The sequence below is a fragment of the Catharus ustulatus genome, chromosome 2, assembly GCF_009819885.2.
Source record: "Catharus ustulatus isolate bCatUst1 chromosome 2, bCatUst1.pri.v2, whole genome shotgun sequence".
Lineage (NCBI taxonomy): Eukaryota > Metazoa > Chordata > Aves > Passeriformes > Turdidae > Catharus > Catharus ustulatus.
The window spans coordinates 92,406,258-92,430,739 of NC_046222.1; the positions used below are offsets into that span (position 1 = coordinate 92,406,258).

Sequence of the window (24,482 nt, forward strand, 5' to 3'; positions counted from 1 at the left end):
ACCATAGCATAGTTTTCAGTGGTTATCAGTTGACTGCATGCGTTGTATTTTAAAAAGTAAAAATCTTTACATTTCAAAATGTTGGTGACTATGTCATTGCATCTTCATTTGGTTTCTTTTATGCTGTAGTAACTGTGTAAGTTTTACTTAAGATAAATGGTAATAAGAGGAGAGAGGAGCCAAGTCGTGTCTGTTCAGGGGTTTTGCATTGTTGCTCTGTTGACACAAATTCACCCTTACAGCAAATTACAAATATAGACAAAGAAAGATGCGGTTTGCACTGTTGGAATTTCTTGATTTCAGTCAAGAAGAGTAAGCTCTTTTGATAAAATTCCAAGCTGCAGTTTTTATACATGGAGTTCTGTGGTTACCCATATTCATCAGCTGCTGAGCATCAAGAGATAAAATTCTACTGAGAAAAGAGGCTTAGATCAGTTTATCTTTTAATCTTTTGTATCCTTGCCTCCCTCTGTGCTACAAAATACTGGTGTTTGCTCTGACAAGAATTATATTAAATAAGTGGAAAATACTAATGAAATAGAGTTGAAAGGGCCCAATGTTTCAATGTAAAAAAACCCTAATGAATTAACTTAAAATGTGTGCATGATTGCTATTCTCTAAGAAACAGTTGAAGGTTATTTCATTTTCTTGTGCTGATATAAAGCCAAACTTTAAATGTCATTGCTGTCTATTTTTTCCACACCTCTGGTCTCTGCAGTGTACCATACGTTAGTATTAGATAATAAATGTGTTGAATTAAACAGGAAAGAGGGAGGAAAATTAGTATGTAACTCTCCTCCTTTCCACTACCTCCAAAGCAGATAAATATTGCTGCTATAAATATTTCACATAATTTCTACCAGTAGGCTCACTGTTAACTGTTTATTGTCTAAAATGGGTGTGTTACAGTTCTCTCTACTCTGTGGTGTAAGGCCACCACAAAACTCTGGATATTGACACTGCTTTGGATGCTTTAATTGCTTGTTGCTGCTTTGGAAATGTGTAGAAACATAGGTATTAATCACTGGTATTTGTTACTAGGAGAAGGACATCATGCCTGACCCAAGGTTGTTAGAAAAGGTGAATGAATGTGCAAAGCATCTGGAGGTCATGAGGAGCCACGAACAGCCATTATCCTATCTGAGTCCAGAACTATGTGACGTTTTCGACTTCTTCATAGCTTTGACTATATGTAACACAGTTGTGGTTACTGCACCAAATCAGCCCCGACAAAAGGTAAGTTAAAGAGAAAGAGAGTACAGGCTTCTTTCACCTTGGTACTAAGTTATCTTGTAAGTTAGGGAAATGAAAACTTCCTGTTCTAGTGAGCAACAGCTAGAGCAAGTTGTGAGATGACTCGTAGAATCACCATGTGACTGAGTGAGTTTAATAATACATTAGCTGAATGGAGTATGTCAACTGTTTCACTTGCCTCCATGGCAAGATATGTTTTCATCGACAATTTCACGATACTTCTGAAATTCTCCTGATTTCTTGTACTGTAACTTATTCATTTAATAAGCATAAATATGTAAGTATGTGTGGAAACAAATTTGTTATCGTGCAAAACTTAGTAGAAAGGGATATAAGCTGTCAGTGAATAAATATTTCATATGTATGGATTAAATTAAGAAAAGGCTGAGACATTTTTTAAAAGTTTAAAAAGAGAAATACACTTGAAAAACATCACTTAAAACTTTCAAATTATGTAAAATATGCATCCTAGACTCATTGTGAGAAATAATGGTCATTAGTGCTTAAATTGGCTTTTAACTAGTTTCATTGATGAATGAGAATTTCAAGAACGCAATCCCAAGATGATCTGTAAGACAAAACTATAATGGAATGTGATATTAAAGCTCGCCAGCAGCTGCAATTTCCATTCTGGAGAAAATTCTGCACTTTGCTTCTGTTCCAGATTGGAATGAAAAGTGAACTAGTCTGCAAAATGATGTGGTTTTGTGCCAAGGAAGCATTTGGAGAATGCTCAGTTCTGCTGTTTCAGGAATGCTACACTGTTACACAACAATATAATATATATTACTATGAATATGCTATTACTAGTAATGCTACTGCATCATTAGAACAAATTTGTGTGAACTGCAATGGAGGATAAGTCTGAAGCAAAACGCTTCAGTGCTGAAAGGGATGGGGGAAATGACTTATCGCAACGTGTGTCTTTTGAGAATATTTCCAAAATTAGCATATTTTCATTAAGTTTTACTTCTATGAGATACCACCCTTCTCAATAGAAAAATACTGCACTAACTTTTTTTTCACTGCCTTCACTGAGTATGCACAAAGGATGACAAGCTTTCATGCTAATGGTAGCTTTTAGTATGCACTGCTGATGGTGGTGGTGCAACATTGATAGACTATCCATTAGTCATATCTGAGGAAGTGAAGGAAGAAAAAACTATTTTAATACAAACATATGTGCTTTCATACGCAGGTATAATCCTAAAGTTCTAGTGAGTTTTTCTGTTGCTGTTGAGTCAGTGTTGTCCATTACTTTCTCAAAATACAAATACCATTACTTTTTGCTCTCAAAGAAATTTTACTCTTTAGTTGGAGATGCTTAGATGGATTATCAGTGTCAGAATTCTTGTACAGCTTTTCTTTGGCATTTGTTCATTGGTGGGTTTTGTTCTTCTCAAGGTTAGAGACCGATTTGAACTAAAATCTCCAGTAAAAACCATTGAAGACTTCATACGAAGATTCACTCCAAGTCGCTTGACCTCTGGATCAAACAGCAGCAGTTCCTCTAGTCTAGCTACAAGCAAATCAATGCACAGATTTGGTTTAAGTGTGCTTTCATCTACATCTACAGATAGCACTTTATTAAAACTGGAAGAGAAGCTGGCTTACTCTGCACAGATGAATAACAATGGCTACAGCTCCCAGCAAGGCAGGACAGCTGGGGCGGGTGCACCTGAGGAAGGAGAACTCCGTTATGAAGCAGAGAGTCCAGATGAAGCTGCTCTTGTCTATGCAGCACGGGCATATAACTGTTCTCTGGTTGGAAGGCTGTCTGACCAGGTATCAGTGGAGCTACCTCACCTGGGAACCTTAAGCTTTGAAGTATTACATACGTTGGGCTTTGATTCCGTCAGGAAGAGGATGTCAGTAGTGGTCAGGCATCCTCTCACAGATGAAATAAATGTTTACACTAAAGGAGCAGATTCAGTTGTTATGGATCTTCTTCTCCCCTGCTCTTCAGGTACACCTCTTACTTACCTTTATGGGGGTTGGGATCTCATCATATCTTACTGCCTTGTCTAGCAGGTCGAATTGTCTGCTTTTCGTTTTGTAGAATGGCAACCATTAACCTTCTTCTATAATACTTTGTAATTATTGCAAATTTTCTGTCATATTACTGGTTCTTTACCTCATGAGAATCAGTGAGGATAATTTCTGTAGATCTTCTACTAGCAAGCTTTATCTTAAAAAAATTTCTTTCAACTCAGCCAAAGTAATTCACATTTCTTTAGAAAAACCTGCCTGGCAGTGCTTTGACAATTGAGTATTTTATATGAAACTGAAGTACTTCTTATTGCTGCTTCCCTCTGTTTGATTTGTAAGTCCTTACATCCTTTTTCTGAAATGTGTTGCATTAATCAGCACATTTTTTCATGTTTAACTATTATGCTAAAGGGCAGTGTTAATCAATCAGCCATCAAAACAGAAAGGTTTGTGGCAAAAGATGGAGAGATGCTGTTCAGGCAAGAAATCTTGGCTTCAAATGCATAGTTGACTAGCAAGCAATAGACATGTAGCAGTGAACATGGAATTTCCCTAAAGCATGGAAAATTCTCCAGCACCCAGATGTCCTAGGAAGCAGGGACAACTTTAAATAGCTAATTGTAATCAGTTGGTTTCAAGAAGAATCCTGTAAGTTTTCAGAAGTTAGAGGAGACTCATGGGTTTCAGTTTGCATTAATCAGTTTGCATCTAATTTACCGTATTTTCAACACTGAATTTCATCTTGTATTTACAGATTGCCCCAATATGAATGGACAGAGCCCCAAAGTATTAGATTTACTTCCCATGTTTCACTAGTGCATTGACTTTGTGGTTACTTTGACATTAGTTGGAGTAAACAATTGTGAAAGGCTTATACTGTGTAATTTTAGTTTAACGAAACACAGAAAAATGTTGGCATTAGTTTTCTGGTTTCAGCTATATAAATCAAAGCTGAGCCAAAAAAATTAAGAACAACTTGTCCTTAACTAACAACAAAGTATTCATGAATAATTTTCTAGCAAAGATCTGCTATCACAGAAGGCACGTAGAGCGTCTATAGAAACTTATTTCCTTCCAAATTACTAATAGAGAATTTTTAGCACTAAAAATTTGTAATACCTAGAAAATAATGATTGGAAATGAGTCCTCAAAATGAGAACTGAGCATTTAGAAAGGAAAAAATGTTTTATGCTAGGTCTTAATTATTTTGCAACCATATAACAGACTGTGTTCAAAGCTGCAGTGTCCATTCACAGTGGACTCAATGGATCAAGTAATTTTCAGAGAAATTTCAGGCAGATCTAGGACCCACCTAGGTAAAACAGTAAGGTCTGTTAGAAAAATTAAAAATTGTGAAATTATGAAAGGTGATATATGTCAGAGAAGAAGGAAAGTTCCTGAAGGTTACTGTGGGAATGAGCAATGTCTGTAGCTGAGCAAATACAAATTCCATCATCATTACAGGCAAGCAAATTGAAAGTGGTTCTGAAATTGTTTGGGGGGTGTGGGGGTGTTTGTTTTAGTTTGGGCTTTTTGTTTGTTTGGGGTTTCTTTAGCCCAAATTGAACTGTGAGTTCTGGTGTGCTTTGCTTTTGCAAGCAATGTAAAGTGCAGCCACCAGAACACCATAAGCAGTTCCCCTTGTTTTTTCTAGTCCTCTTAAACCCCTGCTGGCTGCAGTAATTCTGTATGTTTCAGCAGATCTGTCTGAAAAACATTTTACATTTCTCTTGAGTATCTTTCACTCCTGGAACAGAATTCACTGTCTCCCTGCAGTATCCTAGTGTCAATAGATGTACAAGGAGCCTCAAAAGATTTATGCTGAGGTTATTATTATTGTGGTATTTATCCTTGGTGTTATCCAGTTCACTGGTGATGGTAGAACGTGTGTGAGAGGAGATGTAATGCTACAAGAATTCAGTCATTTATCATTTTAAAGAAATGACTAAAAATTGAATGAACACAACAATTAATCCCACAACTAATCCCAAATCTTGGTCTTTGCTCTCTTACTGCTTCAGGGACATGTGAACTGTATGCTAGTCAAGTGTGTGTCTTGAGACTTGTGCCCTTAGACTGAAGGACCAAGGCAGCACCATGTCTGTAATCTCCCAGCTCAAACACCACATGGCATGAAACAAAGATTCCTGTTTGGGAGGAAGAGTGTTTTAGAATATGTCAAGAGAAACAGCCTGAAATCAGAAGCAGAAGTATTATGTTTTAGCTTCCTTGCATCTTATAGAAAAGTAGAAATCACCATGCGCTTCAAAATTTAAAAATATTATGAATTTACTCCATTTGCTCTGCCTGTATATCTAGTTAAGACTGTGGAACCTAGTGTATTTTGATAGCAAACAGGTATTTCCAAAAGCCTTGAAATTATTCCCAAGAGTGTATTGTTTTTACTTTATCTCAGCAGTCACCATGTTCATAAATAAGAAAGTTACTGTTTGAGTCAATACCCAGCTTGCACAGGAACTGTGAACATAAATCATTGAGAAAACAATGACTGTGCTGGCTTTCTGCAGCTCGAGATTATGGAAGGAAATGAAGAAGCAGAAGGCCAGTAGCTCTCTATCATTCTTCTGGAGGAGACTTCTTGCTGTTTTTCACTGACATGGTGCATGTGGTCACACTGCTCAGAGCAGACACTGCATCCCAACTAAAAAAAGTCTCCACGACTGGGTTTTGTCTGCATGAGATTCCTTCCTCCCCCCTTCTAATTTCTGAGCAGAAGATAAATCTCAGGGTAGGACTGATGAGGCACATGGATAGCTACAAGGGGCTTTAGATGTCATTGGTGTGCTGGAAATGATAACTTGCACAGAAAATAGCATGCACATCTCTACTTGTAGTGAGCTGCTGTCTTTGTTCAAGGAGGTATGAGCATTTGACATTCAGACAGATTAACACCACTTAACCTTAAAGAGATAGAAACAGATTTTGATGTGTTGTCTTAGTTTGGAGGACAGGTGTCTGCTAAGAAAGGCAGGAGCCTCTCTTTGAAATGGAGAATGTAAACCCCCTCCCTCCAAATTATTGTACATTTGAAATCAAGGGGCTCTCAGGCAGATATGGGAATTAGGAATAACAGTTCTTTTTCTAGGGAAATTAAAATGGAAATACAGTACTACAAAAAAACAAACCCCAAACCCTGACAAAGTCAGAGTACAACCTGACACCCCGTCAGGCAGGGTGTTGGTAGCAGTCCCATTAAATGGTGGCTGCATCCTCCTGCAGTGACAGATGTGGTTCAGTTGGAGCAGTGCTCCTGTACAAGGTGCAGTTTCCCTCCGGAGGTCCAGTGGTGATGTGGAGAAATCCGGTTTTCCTCTGGAGTTCAGTGGAGAAAGGGGCTACCTTAGTGTCCCAAAACCTCTGTTTTTATCTTTGTAAGAAATGTTGGGCTCTTCCCCTTGGCTGGAGCAACTTCCAATGGGATGCAGTAATTTTATCAGTCACACAGTGGGACTCAGTGGGCCATGAGCAGAAAATGACTGGCTGGAGGAAGGATGGGTTGTGAAAAGATAAAGAACAATGCTCCCCTTGGTTTCAATGGATGGCCCATTAGCAGAATGTCTCCCACAGAGATAAGGATCACTGCCCCCACCCTCAACAGATGGTGACAGAATAGATACCTTTTATCACACTCTGTATTGTAACCCAAGACATGTGTCTAAGCACCTATTGAAATTTGCATCATTTGAAGTCAGTGAGCCACTGAAATAGCCACTCCCATAAGATAATTTCATGTAGGATATGCAAAAAATATGACATTTTTCTCTAGAATGTTAATGTATCACAATAAATTAGGAAGAATGCTTGCCTGCTTTATTGTTCTAAAGTTTAAAAAACTCACTAATACAAGAAACCTCGAAGAAGGTTTGCTGCACTACTTCTCCCAGAAGTCATGTGTGCCAAAAAAGTTATAATACACTAATAGAAAGGTAGCAAAATAAAACTGCATTAAGCTACTTGTTCCTTATATGCATATTTCCATACATAGTGGAAGAAAGGGCTTTCCAATTGCAAATAATCCAAATAGGGATGTCCTTCAGGAATAATATATCTGTATCATCCCTTTGAGGCAATCAATGGTGATAGCATAGGTAGTGTAATAGGTAAATGGACAGGCCCGTGAGAATATTCCTACCTGTCAGTGTTCACCACATGACCTTTATCAGATGGAACTGAAATGAACAGGAAATACCACAATCTTCACAGAGTTCCTTAGGAACAACTGTGTACATATATTCCCAGCTTTGCAGACCTAGAGAGGATGGACAAGTCTTTGAAGGTGAGAAAATAGCTGTACAGTGAGTAAAATGTTATGATACATGGTTGAGATAAATGGAACAAAACCCAGAATATTTGGATTCTGAATTCACAGTTCCCTTATTTCTACAAAATCAATACATCTATATGTTTGTGCTGGAGCATCTGAATGCCCAATTGCTCACTCTGCTGCTAAATAAATATGAAAGTGCTGAATGCTAATTTATAGACAGACAGATGCATGTAAACAGTCAACATACAGCAAGATCAAATTCAGTATGAGTGCACACTGGGTAAATGGGCACTGAAAAGTATAAACAGTAAGATACTTATGCCATCTAATTTGTATACCTGTATTAAGTGCTTAATATAATGGCATAGTGCCCGTAAGCTCTCAGAATGAGAGGTGAAGCACACTCAGTGCTGAACTGAGTACATAGTAGGTCTCTTGAGGTGCCCAGACTTCTGGTGAGGAGTGGTCACCTGACTCAGTGATTGGTTACTGTGCAATTACTGTTCCCAGTAATTCAAATATTGCACTTAGGAACAGTTCCAGGTACAGAATTATATCCCAAAGCTATTCTACATCCCCTGAAAATATTCAGACTTTAGTAAAAAAAAAGTCTATCACATCAGGGAGTAGGAAAACCTGCCAGAAGGTACCAGTCATTCTCACTCAATGGTTCCAATCTAAAAATTTGCCCCCTTGTATGTTTACTTAAGTGCTAACCTTGAAATTAATATTATTAAAGATTACTAAGACAGTACCTTTTTCATGAACTTGTCTCAATCCTAGATGATAAAAAAGATGCATTATCTCTTGTTTTTAATTTTTTGGAGACATCATTTCATGTAATAAGATGGAACAAAATGTACTGCCATCATATTTATTACTCTATGTTGATCACAAAGTGAGCATACTGCACCAGTCCCAGCTAAAGAGAGAAAAGAAACAGATGCTCAGTCTTCATTTTGAGTAGTTACACATGGCTTTAAGTGGAGGGTAAAGCTAAGTAGTTTTGTTGATGCATCTGAGGTTGAAGCTAGCTGTGAGGTCTGCAAGTACAAATTCTCCTCTAAATGAAATCACAGTCATACCCAGAACTTCCTGGGTTGGCTCAGGCTGATAGGAAATATCAGTACAACACTAACAGACAAAAGGACCTTCATGCACTTAGATATACAAAACAGAGCACTATTTCCATCTCTTTCAAGATATTAGCCTTGGTGGAAGACTGAGTGCTATTTTTAAGTGTCTTTTTTCTGCACATAGTGAGCTGTGGAGACGCGGAAAAACATTTGCTAGTAGTGTATTTGAAATCATACTTCTATTTCTGACTATTGTTTGCTGTGAAGATTATCACGATTTCTTAAAATACTCAGGCAAAAGAAATATTTAAGGATTAAAAAAAGGTCTTTGTCACGTACATTGACAGTGACTTTTTTGAAGAAGGAAGACAGAAAGGAGAACAAAAAGACAAATTTTTTTAATAGAATGTTTTACTTGAGTTTCCCAGGAAATATCAACACCTCTTTAAAAGTATCAATTATAAAGTGCTGGTACAGTGAGTACTGTATACAAATTTTTATTCTCTGAGGCAATTCAGCTGCTGTTATTTTTCAACAAGTAATTTACGGTTTTATTCTTATCTAGATGACCCTCGGGGCAAACATCAAAAAAAAATCCGAAGCAAAACCCAGAATTACCTTAACCTTTATGCTGTAGATGGTCTGCGGACCCTCTGTATTGCAAAAAGAGTAAGTAAATGCAGGCTTTTAGTTTGCTTTTTAGGAGAGTCTTGACAAAGATTACTAAAGGTATTCATTTATTGTTCTTGATTCATAACTTCTTTTTCATTTTATTCAATAAAGTATGAATGCCTTTGCATCATATTGACTGTGCCCTCACATACTCTTTGCAATAGGTTCTCAGCAAGGAAGAGTACGGCTGTTGGTTGAAAGCTCATTTAGAAGCAGAATCCTCTATAGAAAATCGTGAAGAACTTCTGTTTCAGTCAGCACTGCGGATAGAGAAGAATCTGCATCTGCTAGGTAATGAAATGAGAGCTGGACATGAAATTAAAATGTGATAAAATTTCCAAAAGCTTGGCTATGAAATCCGTCCTTTCACTTAAATTGTTTCTGACAGTATAGAAATTGGCTTCTGTGGGACTTTATCATGGCTGTCCCGTGCAGCAGCACAAAGGAATAGGATATAATTACATAAAAGATATACCCTGTTTTCCTTGCTCCTGCCAACATTTTATCACTAGTGAAATAAGTGGAGTAATACCAGGGATGAATTTGACACAATATCATAAATGGGAACTGCTGCTCTAAACAAGAGGAGGACTTGGCACAAGCTGTCTACAGAATTACATTACTTCAGTGCTGCTTCAACATGTCAGAGACTTCCCTGACTCCAGGGCCACCAGAGACACACATAAAGCAAAGCTCACAAACTGATCTCTGAGAGGCATCAACTTTCATATACATCAGGTTCAGCACATGCACTCAGGGCCTTTGTATTCTGTGGCAAGGGGTTGCAGTTAAAATCAGTGTGTGTAAAAAGTATTGCAAGAGCTAAGTCATGCTCTTTCGAGTTGAGATGTTGAAAGCACTGGGATTCTAAAATACATTTGTATACACTGGTACTCCATGCATACAACTGCTTTCCCTGGCAAAGAAACTGAGACAGCCATAACACTGTTGGAGAAAACGACCTTCACTAATTGCCAGTATGGCTGTCTCTGGGAGACAGATCCACCTCACCCAATTTTTGATGTATCTATTACAGATCTCTAAGGCTCAACATAGAACCAATGGGGAGACAAAACATGTGTAGTTCATTTGGTCTGACTTAGATATCTTCTTTAGGATTAGATAAATCATGTCCTTGAAGTGTCTGGTTCTCTTCCCTGACTTAAAGGGGGGCATGAGTTGCCTAATTCAGACCAGAGTAATCAAGATCCTGCCATGAGAATACCTGTTGGCTCTGGTTGCAGTCTGAAGTGGGGGGGAAAAAAATAGTGAAACTGAGCTGCTAGACAAATAAGTGAGCTCTGGCCAGCAGTAAGCTATCAGTTCAGTAATTCCCCAAGAACCTCATACTGTGGTTTGTACCTTGCAATGATCAGTCATCATTAGGTTGAGGGAATAAAAATTCAGTCTGGAATATATTTTTCTTTAATGGGATAGCAATAGCTTTCCCAACATTGCCCTAAGAATGTGTTTTCATGTAAATTACTGGTGCTCAGACTTAAGGGGACTTCTATTGTTAACTGTATTTTTTTCAAGGAAGAACCATTAGAAGAAATAATTAGCTGAGAAAAAAATATTTTGTTTCTCCTGCTGTTCCAGGTAACTTGCATGTCTGTCACTTCCTCATTTGCTAGTGACAGGGCTTGCATTTGCTCACGTTGAAGTCTCTCTGACATTCAGTGGAGCACTTATGTACCAGTAGTGACACTGAACTTGGTCCTGAGTGGCTTTTTTGCCACTTTTCATATATATGAAAATCTTGTCTCAGTCAATTGATTTATGTAAGCATAAAACAGATATCCAGTCTCTTATAACAGGTAGAAAGATGCACTGAAAGCATGAAAATACACATTTTACTCTCACATCACGGTCACAGATTTATGATTTATTCTCTACTATATCTCATTTGGTCACCAGTGTCTTTCTGCAAGAGCAAAGAGCAGCAACAAGGCACAGAAAGGTTTATGTTTGCAGTCTAATCTGTTGTTGCCAAGCTGCAGACCTGCTGTTATTCCCCTTCAAAAGAGGAATTTCTAGAGACCCACTCTCTTCTTGCTGAGAAAAGGCAGTTAAGATCTTTAGGAACTGAAATTATCTCCAAGAACCAAGAGCTTCTCTAGCAACATTCAGCAGAGATGAACTAGATATAGAGCATAGAGACAATTGTGAACCTCTGGGACTAGGAGTGGCATCTGGTTGCTTTTGACATTTAGAATTCTGAATTTGTTGTTTATTGTTGATGCAACTGTTTACCCCAGCTGCTTTCCTTTCTTCCTCCTCAACACCCCCAAAAAGCTGCCCAGATCTTGCAACCATTGGTAGTTTAGCTGTCTCCCAGTAAAAGTGGCTGCCGGTTGTTTTGGGTTTCATTTTGTTTTTTTAATCTAAGCTTAAAATTTAAGGGCAACCCTAGGTGTTCATTTAATATGGAATATTTTGCTTTTTTTATGCATTTAGGTGCAACTGGCATAGAGGACCGTTTGCAGGATGGTGTTCCAGAAACCATTGCAAGCTTGCGCAAAGCTGGATTGCAGATTTGGGTTCTTACTGGAGACAAGCAAGAAACAGCTGTTAATATTGCATATGCCTGCAAGCTACTAGATCATGATGAAGAAATCATCACTCTGAATGCTGAATCACCAGTAAGCAGATCCAATATACAAGTTGACTAATGAACTAGTTTTGCTGTATTTTCAACTTGTACAATTAAAAGTTTGATGGCTTTTTTCCTTTCCCTCTTTTTTTTTTTTTTTTTTGCTTCTTTTCCTGCTTCATCTAGAATTTTCAGGTAGGACACGTCTTTGAATACTTTTCAGTGAATCGTGCTTCTAAACCATAGCCTCATGCAACATAACCTTACTGAAAACATGTAACTGTATGTAATGAACTCCACCATGAACGAAAATGTGCCATAGCAGCATAAATCACTTTCTTCAGTATGCATTCTCAAAACATCCCTATTTATGTTTATTGGCACTAATGGGTCTAAAAAGCAACCTGTTATTAAATACATGTTGAGAAAGAAAGCAAATGATAACCTGTTGAGAATTTGTACTTTATTTTATGCCACTGAAATTAAGTATTTAGATAACTCAGTCATTCATGTTTTCTCAGGTGGCTTTTTCTCTGGAGATAGAAGCAATATTTAAATTTTCATGCTAACAGTGAGAGGCAGAAAAACACATCTACAGTAATGCCTTGCTTCCTAACAGACCTTTTCTAATCCTTCTGAATTACTGATCTTTCCTGTGCTCAACTTGTTGCAAGCAGTCATAAAGAGTTTACTGATACGGTCTAACATACAAGGAACCAGACTGATAGTGCTGTAGTCCTTTTATGGGGTGATAAAATTGGACTTCAAATCAGCAGAGGAGAGGTAGGCCATCAGTATTCAGCTCCAATTTCTTTCAAAAAGGAAGAAAAGATAACAGCATTTTCCATTCTTGGGTGTATCAAATGAACTGGTAAATTAATTTTCCATGGTTTTTCTTTTTAGTCATGCTTTGCTGTAAGCCCAATAGCATTTCTTTTAAATGTTCATATATTCTCAATAACATCTTCTAGTTGAGTATGGCTAGGAGAGAGATTTTTAAAGGTTTAAAGGTTTAAATAACCTTTAATTGGCCTTTAACAATGTATAACTCTTTGATCTGAGTTGTGGGCGTATACATGGTGTTCATCACCATAATGGTGTTCATCACCATACTTAACTTGGTACCAATTATATATCATTTCCCAGTACTGTTATTCTGAGAAGGAGCTAAAAGAAATTAATTTACCATACAAAAGTGCATGTTAAAGAAGAATTAGATTTTAAACCTTTCTACTCTTTGCTGTTGTCATATCTTCTGCAAGAATTAAGTGTGTTCAAAACAAGTAGAAGATTATTAGAAATTAAATCCTCAACAGCACAGCAAATAATACATTCCCTTTATTAGTTATGCCTAAACATACAGCAAACAGAGCCTTTGAATACCTGTTCTTTTCTCTCAAGCCTTTTTATTTTGAATTTTTTTTCAGGAGACATGTGCTGTCTTGCTCGAACAGTGTCTGCAATGCGTAGAGTCTAAATTTTCAAACAACACAATAGACGGAGCTACTGGAAACATGACTGTTGGGTTCACCCCTCTCTATCCACCCTCTTCCTCTGTGCTTTCCAGCTTGGGCCTAGTCATTGATGGAAGGACTCTAGCTTATGCCCTGGAGCCTGCTCTGGAAGATAAATTTCTTGCACTAGCCAAGCGATGCCGTTCAGTACTGTGTTGTCGCTCTACCCCACTCCAAAAGAGCATGGTAGTGAAACTAGTCAGAGACAAACTCAAAGCAATGACCTTGGCAATAGGTAAATACCTCAGTCTATACAAGCCTGCCTTGATGTATACTATGTCCTGAAAATTTTTATTTTTTTTATATAGGTCCCTCCAAGCTGAACTGAAACAGATTTCCCGTTTTGTCTGAAAACATATTGGACAATTCTAATGTATTTATTCTAACATATTTACTCAAAACCAGGATAGAACTCTGGTGCAGTATTTGGGATTTCTTCCTCCAGAGGTTAGGTAATAAGGATCCAGTTATGCTAAGAGGTTTTGGCATGTCTGAACACAGCTGTAAAGAACTGGGTTATCTTATGCTGTGCAAAACACCATTTTGCAATCACTGTATTACACCCCAAAAAATGTGCTCAGTGCTGTTTCATCCAACCATGCTTAAACTCAAGGTTCTGTGTTTATCATCACAGGTCAGCCATACAGCAGAGCATATATGATTTGGCCTTGTATTATAGAGAGTGGATTTACAACTGGTGTCATGCCAAGACTTATACTTCTTCCCATCTTATCACTCAGTTGGCAAAGGGGAGACTTTGACAGTCTGCCTGTCTTAAGTTTGATAGGATCTTCCACGTTTCTATGATTTTTACACAAGTCAACCAGCTCTTCTTTCCCTATCTTAAGTTTAGGTTCATGTTTCATTAGAAGATATGATTTCAGCATATACTGTCAGAAATACACTTGCTTTCATCTGCCTGTATTGGTTAATTATAGCTGGAATACATGTGGGTGGGACCTGTCCATGAGAAATCCTAAGTACATATAATAATTGCCAGATTTGTGTGACATCAACATCACCAAGTATGTGCTGATTATCACCATCTTCATGCTCAGTGTATTATATCTTGCTCAAATACGCCTCCCTCCTACTGTAGACATAATCATTTGCATATTTTGTAAAAAGACATCTGGCTCATTAACTTGAATTGTCCAGAATACTTAAAAACACTAGTGGAGACTAGGCAGCTTGTAATTTCATTCTTTCTGAGCATCTTGAGTCTACAAGTTGAGCTTAAGCTCCTGCTCTGGTTTAAAGCCTAGCTGTATGCATTCTCCCTTTAGACCTCCCAAAATGGCTTAACTTGGGTTGTAGCTTGGAGAAAAGGAGATCCAGAGGTCCAGACCTTATCACTCTACAGCTTCTTGAAAGGTGGTTATAGTGAGGTGGGGGTTGGTCTCTTTCTCCAGGCAGCAACTGACAGCATGAGAGGACACAGTCTTCAGCTGCGGCAAGGGAAATAGAGGTTGGATATTAGGAAAAAGTTTTTTACAGAGAGGGTGATAAAGTACTGGAATGGTCTGCCTGGGGGGATGATGGAGTCACCACCTGTGGATGTGTTTGAAAAAAGACTGGATGTGGCACTGAGTGCCATGGTTTAGTTGAGGTGTTAGGGCATGGTTTGGACTTGGTGATCTTGAAGATCTCTTCCAACCTAGTCATTCTGTGATTCTGTATCACACAGTCACAAAGATAACACCTCTGCCTGGTGAGCAGATACTGCTCTTATCCGTGCCAACAGCCAGGGAATTGGTGACATGTGATGTGCACCTCAGCCACTGAAGTTTAAAACCAAGCGTCCTGTCATAAGCTAATACAGTATAATTTTCCATTAGTACACTGGCTGTAAATTTAAGAGGTTAAGAACTAGATACGTATCTCATTCTGGTATCCTGTCTATGGCACCTATCACTTGTGGTGTCATGATTGGAAGCAGAGTAGAGGGTGGTGGCTCTGCACCCATTCCAATTAAATCTACCAGTCTTGGGTATATTAAAGATCTCAGACTGGTCAACCCTACTCTCTTGACTTTTTATTTAATTCATCTACTTTTTAACTTTCTTTAGTATTTTTACAGTGTAGACTTTTTCATTGGCTTTAGGCCGTCTTGAACATTTATTTTCAATATACCTGATTGCAGGCAGACTTAATCAGGAAGCAGAAGTGTTTGGGATGCTTATTCTAAGCCTTCTACTGTTTTACTATTTGTGAAGTTCAGGCCTGATACCTGAATTTTAGGTATTATTAAAAAGAGACGCATTTGTTTTATTGTTACTTTTCTATGATAAAATGGTCTAAAAAGATCAGAATGTCTTGGAAACTTTGCAAGCTTTGAACCTTATATTCTAAAGGTGTATCCTTTCTATGCACAGCTCCCTTACTGTACCCAACCAACACTTAGTAAATGTGTCTCTTAACTGTATTCAACCAACACTCAATAGCAACTGTTTCTCCTTTGTTTTGTTGCTGTCAACTATTGTTTGTCTTCTAGTGATAACAAAACTGCATTTTGTTATCTTTAGGTGATGGTGCTAATGATGTCAGCATGATCCAAGTGGCCGATGTTGGTGTGGGGATCTCTGGTCAAGAAGGCATGCAGGTAATGCTCATCTAGTGGAAAACACTCCCATGAGGGCATGAAACAGCCACTTTCTCTAAGTCAGATTATTCAGACTGCCTCTGGATAGTCAGAACAAATAAAGGAAAAGCAGCAGGTTGTGCTGAGGAGTGCCAGTTGTGTCTTATAAGGGTTCTTTCAGCTTGAGTATGTGCTCACGCTTATTCTGAGATCTGTTCTGAGTTTACACACACTCTGCTTTCTCAGAAAATTGAACTTACCAGATCCCTGTAAGCAATATGATTAAAGAAATACTTAGCTAAATAATTGTTTAAAGTGGGGAAAAAAAGCTCAGCTATTCATTCTTTAGGAAATAAAGGTTCATCTTATTCTGGCTTTTAGTCTCCTCTCTCCTATATTGCTTGGGTATACTTCTATGGAGTGGCTACCCAAGCCAATACAACTAATGTAGCTTATTTGTGTGGTATGGTGGTGACCCTTAGCCCAGCCACTCACACATCTCACTCACTCAGCTTATTCAGACAGCAAAACAATAAAGAAAGTAGAGATCATGGCCCTTTGCAGAAACACTGCTCCTTACACCTTATAGAAAGTCTTGGTTTGGCCACATTTCCAGTCACAGGGAATAGCAGGATGAGGATGCTTGCCTTGTAGTATTCTGGATGTGTTCCACCTATGATTACTGCATTTATCCCTGTGTAAGAGGCACTTCTCTCATCCCTAGAAGAGAGGATGTATATGTGTAGGATGTATGTATTATCTCAGCCTCCTCTACTGCTACTGCAGATCACTTACAGTGTTAGGACCAGACGTGGCCGTAAGACACAGAGAATGAGGAGCATGCCTCATTTCCACAACCTGCCCTGTATTTGAGCAGGCTGATTGCATGAGAAAACAGAATAGCTGAGTATATGTCAAATAGCTCTACAGGGAAAGTGGGAAGTGTTTCCATCCTAAGGACCTGAGCAGATGAGCATGCTCCTTAACTTAGTTACCAGTGGGTGGTTCTCTGACCCAAATTGCATTTTTTGCAACATTGGCTGGATGTTTTGCTCAAAAGGGAAGAGAGGCCTCCTTCACACAGTGCTCAAGTTGGCTATAGAGTTTTATTTCATGGGATTTCATGAATGCTGTAATTTATTTGGGTCAACACACAAACTCATGAAACAAAAAATTGAGTTATGAACTTGGGTATCAACTTTATTCATTTTCTGACTCCAGATCAGCAGAAGCTAGGACAGGTCACTGGAGAAAAGTCAGTAGATATTTTTCTTATTTGTTATATGTCATGCATATGTCATATTTTCAATGTATATGCATCTTCAAATCCTGCATAACTTCTGCAGTATCACTCTGCAAGGCAGTCCAAGCTCCAGAGAGCTCAGAGAGGGCTCCAAACCTATCAATTCAACAAAGTCTGCTGCAAACTTTTTTCTTGGGTCTTGCAACCTCTTATGAACTTACTAGTAAGCTCTGTCATGTATATATTAATTCAGATCACTTTTCCTCCTAATGCAGACATTGCTCATGCAGGTTTTTTTTACTCCCTTGGCCCTTTATGCCACTTTCAGTTGAGCTCATACACTTACAATAACCAGTTCTCAAATCCCCCTGGCTTTTGCAGTGTATCCAGGACTGAAAGCTGTTTTCTCATTAACTCATTAAACTACCTGGTTTTATTTCTAAATGAAAGTTCAGCAGACTGGAAAATGTTTATAGATCCCTTCCCTTACTGCAAGTCCTAAGGAACCACACAGACCTCTTTACTATAAACAACTGTCAGAATTGTACACATGCAGGTACTCAGAAGGTGTTGAGCATTTAGATGCCTAAGGCAGCAATACTTTCTGATTTATTTTCTTTCCACATTCTGTGGAAGCATGTAGAGCTGGAAGAAAAAAAAATGAAATGTGAAAATCAAGTGGGTATTCTGAGCCTAAGTAAACATGCAAATGTAATTGGATAACATATCTTTCTCTCCATGTTCCTCACCATAATAAAAATGGAATAAAAAAAGAAAAAATCGTGACACTTCTCACAGTCTACTGAAAGTATAATGTTGGAAGCACAAATGAAGCTAACGGTTTTGTTTTGACATTGGAATAGGCTGAGATGGGGTGGAGGACAAGGAAGCAGACATAGCATAGCTGTGTTCTCCTGCAAGATAGCTGTGTGTCTGCAAGACAAATCAGACTTCTGTGCAGGGAGGTTATAACAAGTGTGTCTCAGTACCTGAGAAATCCTAGGATGTGTCAATATATTAAAAAGTGCCTGAGACCTTATATATATATCTACTGCTTAAATTGCAATGCATTCTTACACCTTCTCTTGCATACTGTTTTAGAGTTTATTTTAATAGCTTCTACAAACACCTACTTGGGAAAACTGATCCTTTTTGATGTTTTACCAAGAAGGAAAACTTAAAAGGAAAAATGTCTCTCATTTAAAAATACAGCCAAAATATACCCAGCAGAGTGTAAGAAAGATACTGCTCCTTTGGAGGTTTTCACCTTTTCTCCTGTTTTTGCTGAACTGAATTGTGAGAAGAAAGGTGATACCACAATAGAAAATTAATAGTAAAATAATTTTAAACTAATATTAGTGTGATCCTAGGGATAAGGAAAGTCATGAAACAACAATATAACACAAGTAGGTCTCATCTAGATGTACAGTACCCTGAAATTTAGTCAGAATTAGAGAGAAACTGTGATTCATTTTGTCAATGCTATCTGACAGTCAGCACAGTCCCAGAGGACTCTCATCTAGTGTGATTTTTTATCATACAGTTACAGAAAATGTGTGATTTTAAAAATCCCTCAAAATACTGATACCTCAGGACAGCCAAGTAAACTGTATAAACCAGGTCTGCAAATTAAATTAAAATTAGTATTTTTATTGTTTTGTCTTTTGAAGTCAAATGATTATGATGCAACCACTTAAATTGTGCTGTTCTTATCTTATTCTCTGGAAATTCATTTAAACTACAGTACATTGTAGTTTTTACAGAGAAAGATACAGCCACCAAGTTCTTCACACATGAACCCTGAGCCTTCATGCAACTGTAATTGCCAGCCATTCTCCCACCTGCTTTTTTGTGATTGTTTGTCACCATCTGCAATGTAGGTTGTAATCTCTTCTTGGTGAGGACTGGGTTGCCTTGCATGTCCTGCCAAGCTGCTGCATTTGGATATTTCCAATGGGTGTTTTAAATCCATGCAGCAATAGCTGCATTTCATAAGCACTGTCATGAATTTCATTCTTCATGAGTACAACTTCCAACACTGTAGGAGTCTAGAAGATGACTAGATTCATTGTTAGTGTTGAAAGTGGTGCTTTACAGTAATGATTCCAACCTTTGTTTCATTACAGGCAGTGATGGCAAGTGACTTTGCAATCCCGAGGTTCAGGCATTTGGAGAAGCTTTTGCTTGTTCATGGCCACTGGTGTTATTCCCGACTCGCCAACATGGTGCTGTATTTCTTCTACAAAAATGCAGTAAGTGTTTAACTTGGCAACTTTATGGCACCACATGTTTCCAGGGTTTATTTGGTGCTAAGTGAGCATTAGGTCAGCCTTCAAATGGTTTATAAATAAGCTGCAAAGAAATTTGCAGAGCTGAAAGACAGCTGGCTGCCATTTGCAGAAATACAGGACCCACTCCATAACAGCTACAGTGTGCTGCTGAATGTGCAAATTAGGTAACACAAATAACAAGCACTGCTGAAGAAAAGTTTCTTTACAGAGCAGTTTTGCAGAATTTAGCTGGCTGGATACAGGAGACTTCAATGCCAAAGCCATCAGCATTGGCCCCAAGTAGCAGTTGAGTGTGTTTTCTCTTCCTGACTGTATCTCATCATTGTTTATGAATCACTGTACATATTTCCTAGTGACTTGAGATAATTTGAGTCCTCTCTGTGTCTCAGATGCAGAGACTGGGAAGGTTTTTTCCTTGATTTATCTTATTTCCAACTAATCAAAGAGTTCACTTGAAAGGAAGCACACGGTGGTAAAGAACAGACGACGGGTCTGTATTTCCTCCCTGGTGTATGAAACAGGACTCAATCCAGTACTGGGCATTGAGCCAGAAGCAGCTCAACTCCTTGGCCTCAACAAAGGCCCCTTGCATTAATCTTGGAGTACAAAGATGATTGATTGAAAACAGCCTAACAAGGAAACCAAGAATACCACCAGCTGGGTGGGAGTCACTGGCAGGCACATATATTTGCTCACTTGAAACAGCTACAAATTGCCTTGGGAGCAAGGCATATGAAGAAGCAAGAAAAAGAGGAGAGCTAGAGCTGTTTCAGAGGGCAATGTATGAATTGTGCAGAAGACTGGATTTTATCTTCAGTATCAGAAAAAAAAGTGGCTTTCAGTTTTGTAAAAGTTTCTCTCAAATTTTAATCTAATCCTCAGTTTTTATCAGAAGAAAACCATAATTTGTTCAAAATTTATCACCGGAATACCTAAGGGTCTGAGCAGGGACTGCATGCAAATGCCCTTTCAGACACAGAAGAATGAAGGGACTTTGTGATCTGAGCTGCTGCTTGAGTCAGAAATAGCAAGCAGTGCTACACTGAGTGGAGAGCCACCTGTTGAAGTACAGCAGTGAAATATGTGGTGGTGTTCAGATGCATCAGTTTTAAGGCTTGATCCTGAATGATGCTGAACATCTGTACTCACTCCCACCCCCAATGCTGGATGTTTCCAAGATACTCATTGACAGTATCAAATCTGAACTTCCAAGAGGTGTATGCATAGCCATGTTATGTTGAAAATTAAAAAAATAAACACAGAAATAATGCACATAAGACAGTCCAGAAATCAGCAGCCAGAGATGCTGTTTATATATCAATGCTTTTGTTCACCTTGGGTAAAATCTTCCATTTTCTTCGATACAAATGCCCTTGATTACAAGTATTATTTCTCATGCCATTTTTAATAAGACATTTTCAGAAGCTACTGCCTCAAGGCTAGAAAATAACTGAAGAGATCTCTTTGTGTTGGCAGTGTTTTGGCAGCCTTCAAAGCTTTCTGAGAAATACTTGTTGCTTCTGACTCTAAACTGTAGTTGGATATCCAGCATATGGACATTAATATGTCTGACATTGTACCCTTAAGGAAAGATTGTTAAAAATGGAAAGACAGAGAGTCAAGATAGCCACACTGCAGATGTTCTGCAAGTTTTCTGTTTCCTCAAGTGTTTTTTATCCCCTATACTATGCAATTTTCCGTTCTCCACTAGAACCTATATAATTTGAAATTTAAACTTCACATTGCTGCAAAAGCCATTTGGAAACTTAAATGACTTATCCAAGAAGATGTTTGGCTTCATGGAGATGATAAAAATACAAGTAAAATACAAACTAAAACATAGCATGACTGGAAATACCTGAGCTTGATGAAAAGGGATTTCATGTAAACAAAATTTTACCTGCACATCTTCTTCCCATTTATGTATTGTCTCTGCAAGACAGCGCTGAAAATTTTTTGACATATACTTCATTCACTGAGAAATTCTCTCTGGGACCACATTCATAAAAAAGTCTCATCTAGCAGGGGAAGAAGGGAAACCTTTTTTATTTAAAATCTTTATGTAAATTTATTTTGTCTTTTTCAGAGAGATAATAGATCATACACAGAGGCAAGAGAAAACATTTTAAAATTAAAAACTTGTTCAATACAAAATAAAATTTCAGGAGAGAAAAAATCTGATTTAAGCCTCATTTATTTGTATAGCTTTCTTCAGCAGCATTATAAAGACCCATAGTAGAGGTGGCAGGATGGTAGGAAAATTTTCAGCTGACTGTGTTTTCATCAAACTACCTGTTTTTGCCAGAGACAAACTGTTTCCAAGACAGGTTAGCAAGGCTCTAGAGAGAAAATGTACTATGTCCAGTATTGGCTGCATTTTGTTTTAAAACAGTGAGAAAAAAGGACATAAATTCACATGTTTATTGCAATTTCTTTTTGAGAAATTACTCAAGAAATTTTGCTTGATTTTGTGTGTGGCAAAGAAATAATTTTCAAAATATACTCAGTTTTGGAAGGAAACTGCCATGTCCCAGACAACTTTACTAAAGAGGGTAGGCTTTACTAACTCAGTCTTGTTTGGGCCAGAGGAGGATATTTTTCTTGAAATACATTTACAGAAATATTTCTAGAGATTGTGCTTACAAAAATCCTACTATTTAACTTTTCCTAAGTTAATTTACAGAATAGGCTCACTAACATTGAGGTATATTTGCTGCTCATAATACAAGCCACTATGTAGTGTGTAAACTTTGCCTGATCAATGTGTACATATATATATATACACATAGATGTATGTACATTTATGTGACCTCTTATTCTGTGGCAATTCCCCTTTACACGACAGGTTTACTCTCCTTACAGCAGCTTGCACTGAGTAAGCACACCCATGGCCTTTTTTTCCTTCTATGTTTAATTTTCAACCACATTTGGGCACACAGATAGAATAGATCTGTATTTTCCTCTGTATATCTAAAATTCATGAAGGATTAACATTCTCCATCTGACTGAAAGCTTTTTGAGAACAGAACACAAAAAGAAGAGAAAGTTAAAGGAGAGGTCATGTCATTTCCCATCTTCATCGTTAAAAGGAGGAAAACCCTCAAGAGTTTCCATCAGTTTTCTGGTTTTAATCACTTTACAAAGAAAAACAAAAATTTTACTTTAGGAGAACCAAACCTGGGAATTTATTTCCTTCTCTAGGAAGTTGGCCATTTTTTTCTAGGCCTGAAATCCTTCATCAGCATCTGAAATCAGCACCTTTCCTGAGCCCTCTGGATTCTCCATGCTGAAAAGATAGTAGAAAAAGCTATTTATGTGGTTTGTTTATTTTTGGATGACTCCAACCCAAGTAGATGAACACCCCCTCTGCAACTGTTGGAAGCTGGTTTCTTCATAGAGCTGAAGAAGAAGGGAGATTGAGGAATCCTTACAGCAGTGCTAATTTGCTGAATGTCAAAGTACAAAGATTGGATAGTTAAGACAACTTTTCTAAACCTTTCAGTTTCACCTTCCTTACTGCTGCTGGTTTCATGTTGGTCTTGCAAAAAAGGTCTGCATTTATCTGTTGTAGACCACAAAAGTCTCCCAAAACATCTTCAGCCAGCAAAAGATATTATTGTGGAAATTCTTGTTCTTACAGTAGTCGTGTAATTGCTATGACATCAGTACTCATTTACCTAGAGGTCACTGGTGGTTGGGAGAGCTTTTTATAGTTAGTTAAATTGCATCTCAGTGTTTCACTTGAACTGAAAGTTAATTTTGTGGGATGCCCAAGATCTGAGGTTCCAGCAAGATTTGCAGGTGTGCCAGATGTTTGCAGCTTATCCAAGTGATCCATGCATCAGGAAGTGAGTTAAAGAGAGGTATCCTCACAAGGATTGCTCACATGTTCGGCATTCATAGATAAGTCCTTGCAGAGCTGGAATAAGAATGGTTTCAGAACAAAGTGGGATGAGGGTTCTCCTTATCTTGTTATATTTACAGTATTGCTTGTTCTGTTTCAGATGTTTGTGGCCCTTCTCTTCTGGTACCAGTTCTACTGCGGGTTCTCTGGCTCATCAATGATTGATCAGTGGTATCTGATCTTCTTTAATTTATTCTTCTCTTCTCTTCCACAACTGATTACTGGTGTGCTGGATAAGGATGTACCAGCTGAAGTGTTAATTGCTGTACCTCAGCTTTATAAAAGTGGACAGAATATGGAGGTAAAAACTTCTTGATTACTTTAATTTCTTTCCTGAACATCTTTAGTTTCGACTGAAAACTAGCTCTGCTCCCAAAGGATAGATGACTGGTAAACATAGTCTAAGTAGTAAGTGTTATTACTGTGTGATATTTCTTATCTGAGTTAAAATGCCAAAAGTACACCTAAACAAAAGACTCACAAACAAACAAAGCCCCAACTGGCCATATTTTTAATACATATCAGGAGAGAAGGCTGGATGATTTCATTCAACCTAAACTGAACACCTCCTTCATGGTCTAGACTCACAAATAACCACAAAAATAAAATAGATTGCACTTTGCAGCTAGTGCAGGCTTTTACACAAATAACATCAGAGTACTTATTCAAAACTTCAGTTCCCAGCCCTGTACAAAAAGAAGAGAAAGATGGCCTTGGTAGTAAGCATGACAAACTTAGTCTCTGAGGGAGGTAGTCACAGATGACAGATTCAGTTGAAATATCTGTTGAAAACACCTTGTCTCCATCTACTTGAATTGCACAATGAAAACAGAAGGAATTGCAGGAGGAATTTGAGCCAAATCATTCCTCGTAATCACAGGTACAGTGTACTGTGGGAAAATCTTGCTGTTTGGCAAGACTATCTGGATGGGGATGTTTTGAAGGCAAAAGTCTTCTTAAAAGTGTCTTAAAAGCTGTCCTCTGAGAGGACACAGTAAGTGGTTTTTGCCTCCAAGTGTACACCTGTATTTGGTACCCCACACATGTAGTGGCATAGCTAGATACTCTCCTGGAAAG

At 38.1% G+C, this 24,482-nt stretch overlaps 1 protein-coding gene across 2 annotated transcripts in view; it reads left to right on the plus strand.

Moving 5' to 3' along the window:
• Positions 1–24,482, plus strand: part of ATP10A (ATPase phospholipid transporting 10A (putative)) — a 113,138-nt gene that overhangs the window by 84,495 nt on the left and 4,161 nt on the right. The window contains exons 9-18 of one of the 2 annotated variants that reach the window (XM_033053000.1): positions 1,042–1,236; positions 2,659–3,220; positions 9,173–9,276; positions 9,444–9,570; positions 11,737–11,921; positions 12,059–12,067; positions 13,300–13,621; positions 15,912–15,988; positions 19,337–19,462; positions 23,506–23,706. In XM_033053000.1, the coding sequence (XP_032908891.1) occupies positions 1,042–1,236; positions 2,659–3,220; positions 9,173–9,276; positions 9,444–9,570; positions 11,737–11,921; positions 12,059–12,067; positions 13,300–13,621; positions 15,912–15,988; positions 19,337–19,462; positions 23,506–23,706 (1,908 nt within the window). The remainder of the gene's footprint in view (positions 1–1,041; positions 1,237–2,658; positions 3,221–9,172; positions 9,277–9,443; positions 9,571–11,736; positions 11,922–12,058; positions 12,068–13,299; positions 13,622–15,911; positions 15,989–19,336; positions 19,463–23,505; positions 23,707–24,482) is intronic. The other variant, XM_033053001.1, reaches the window with a different exon arrangement.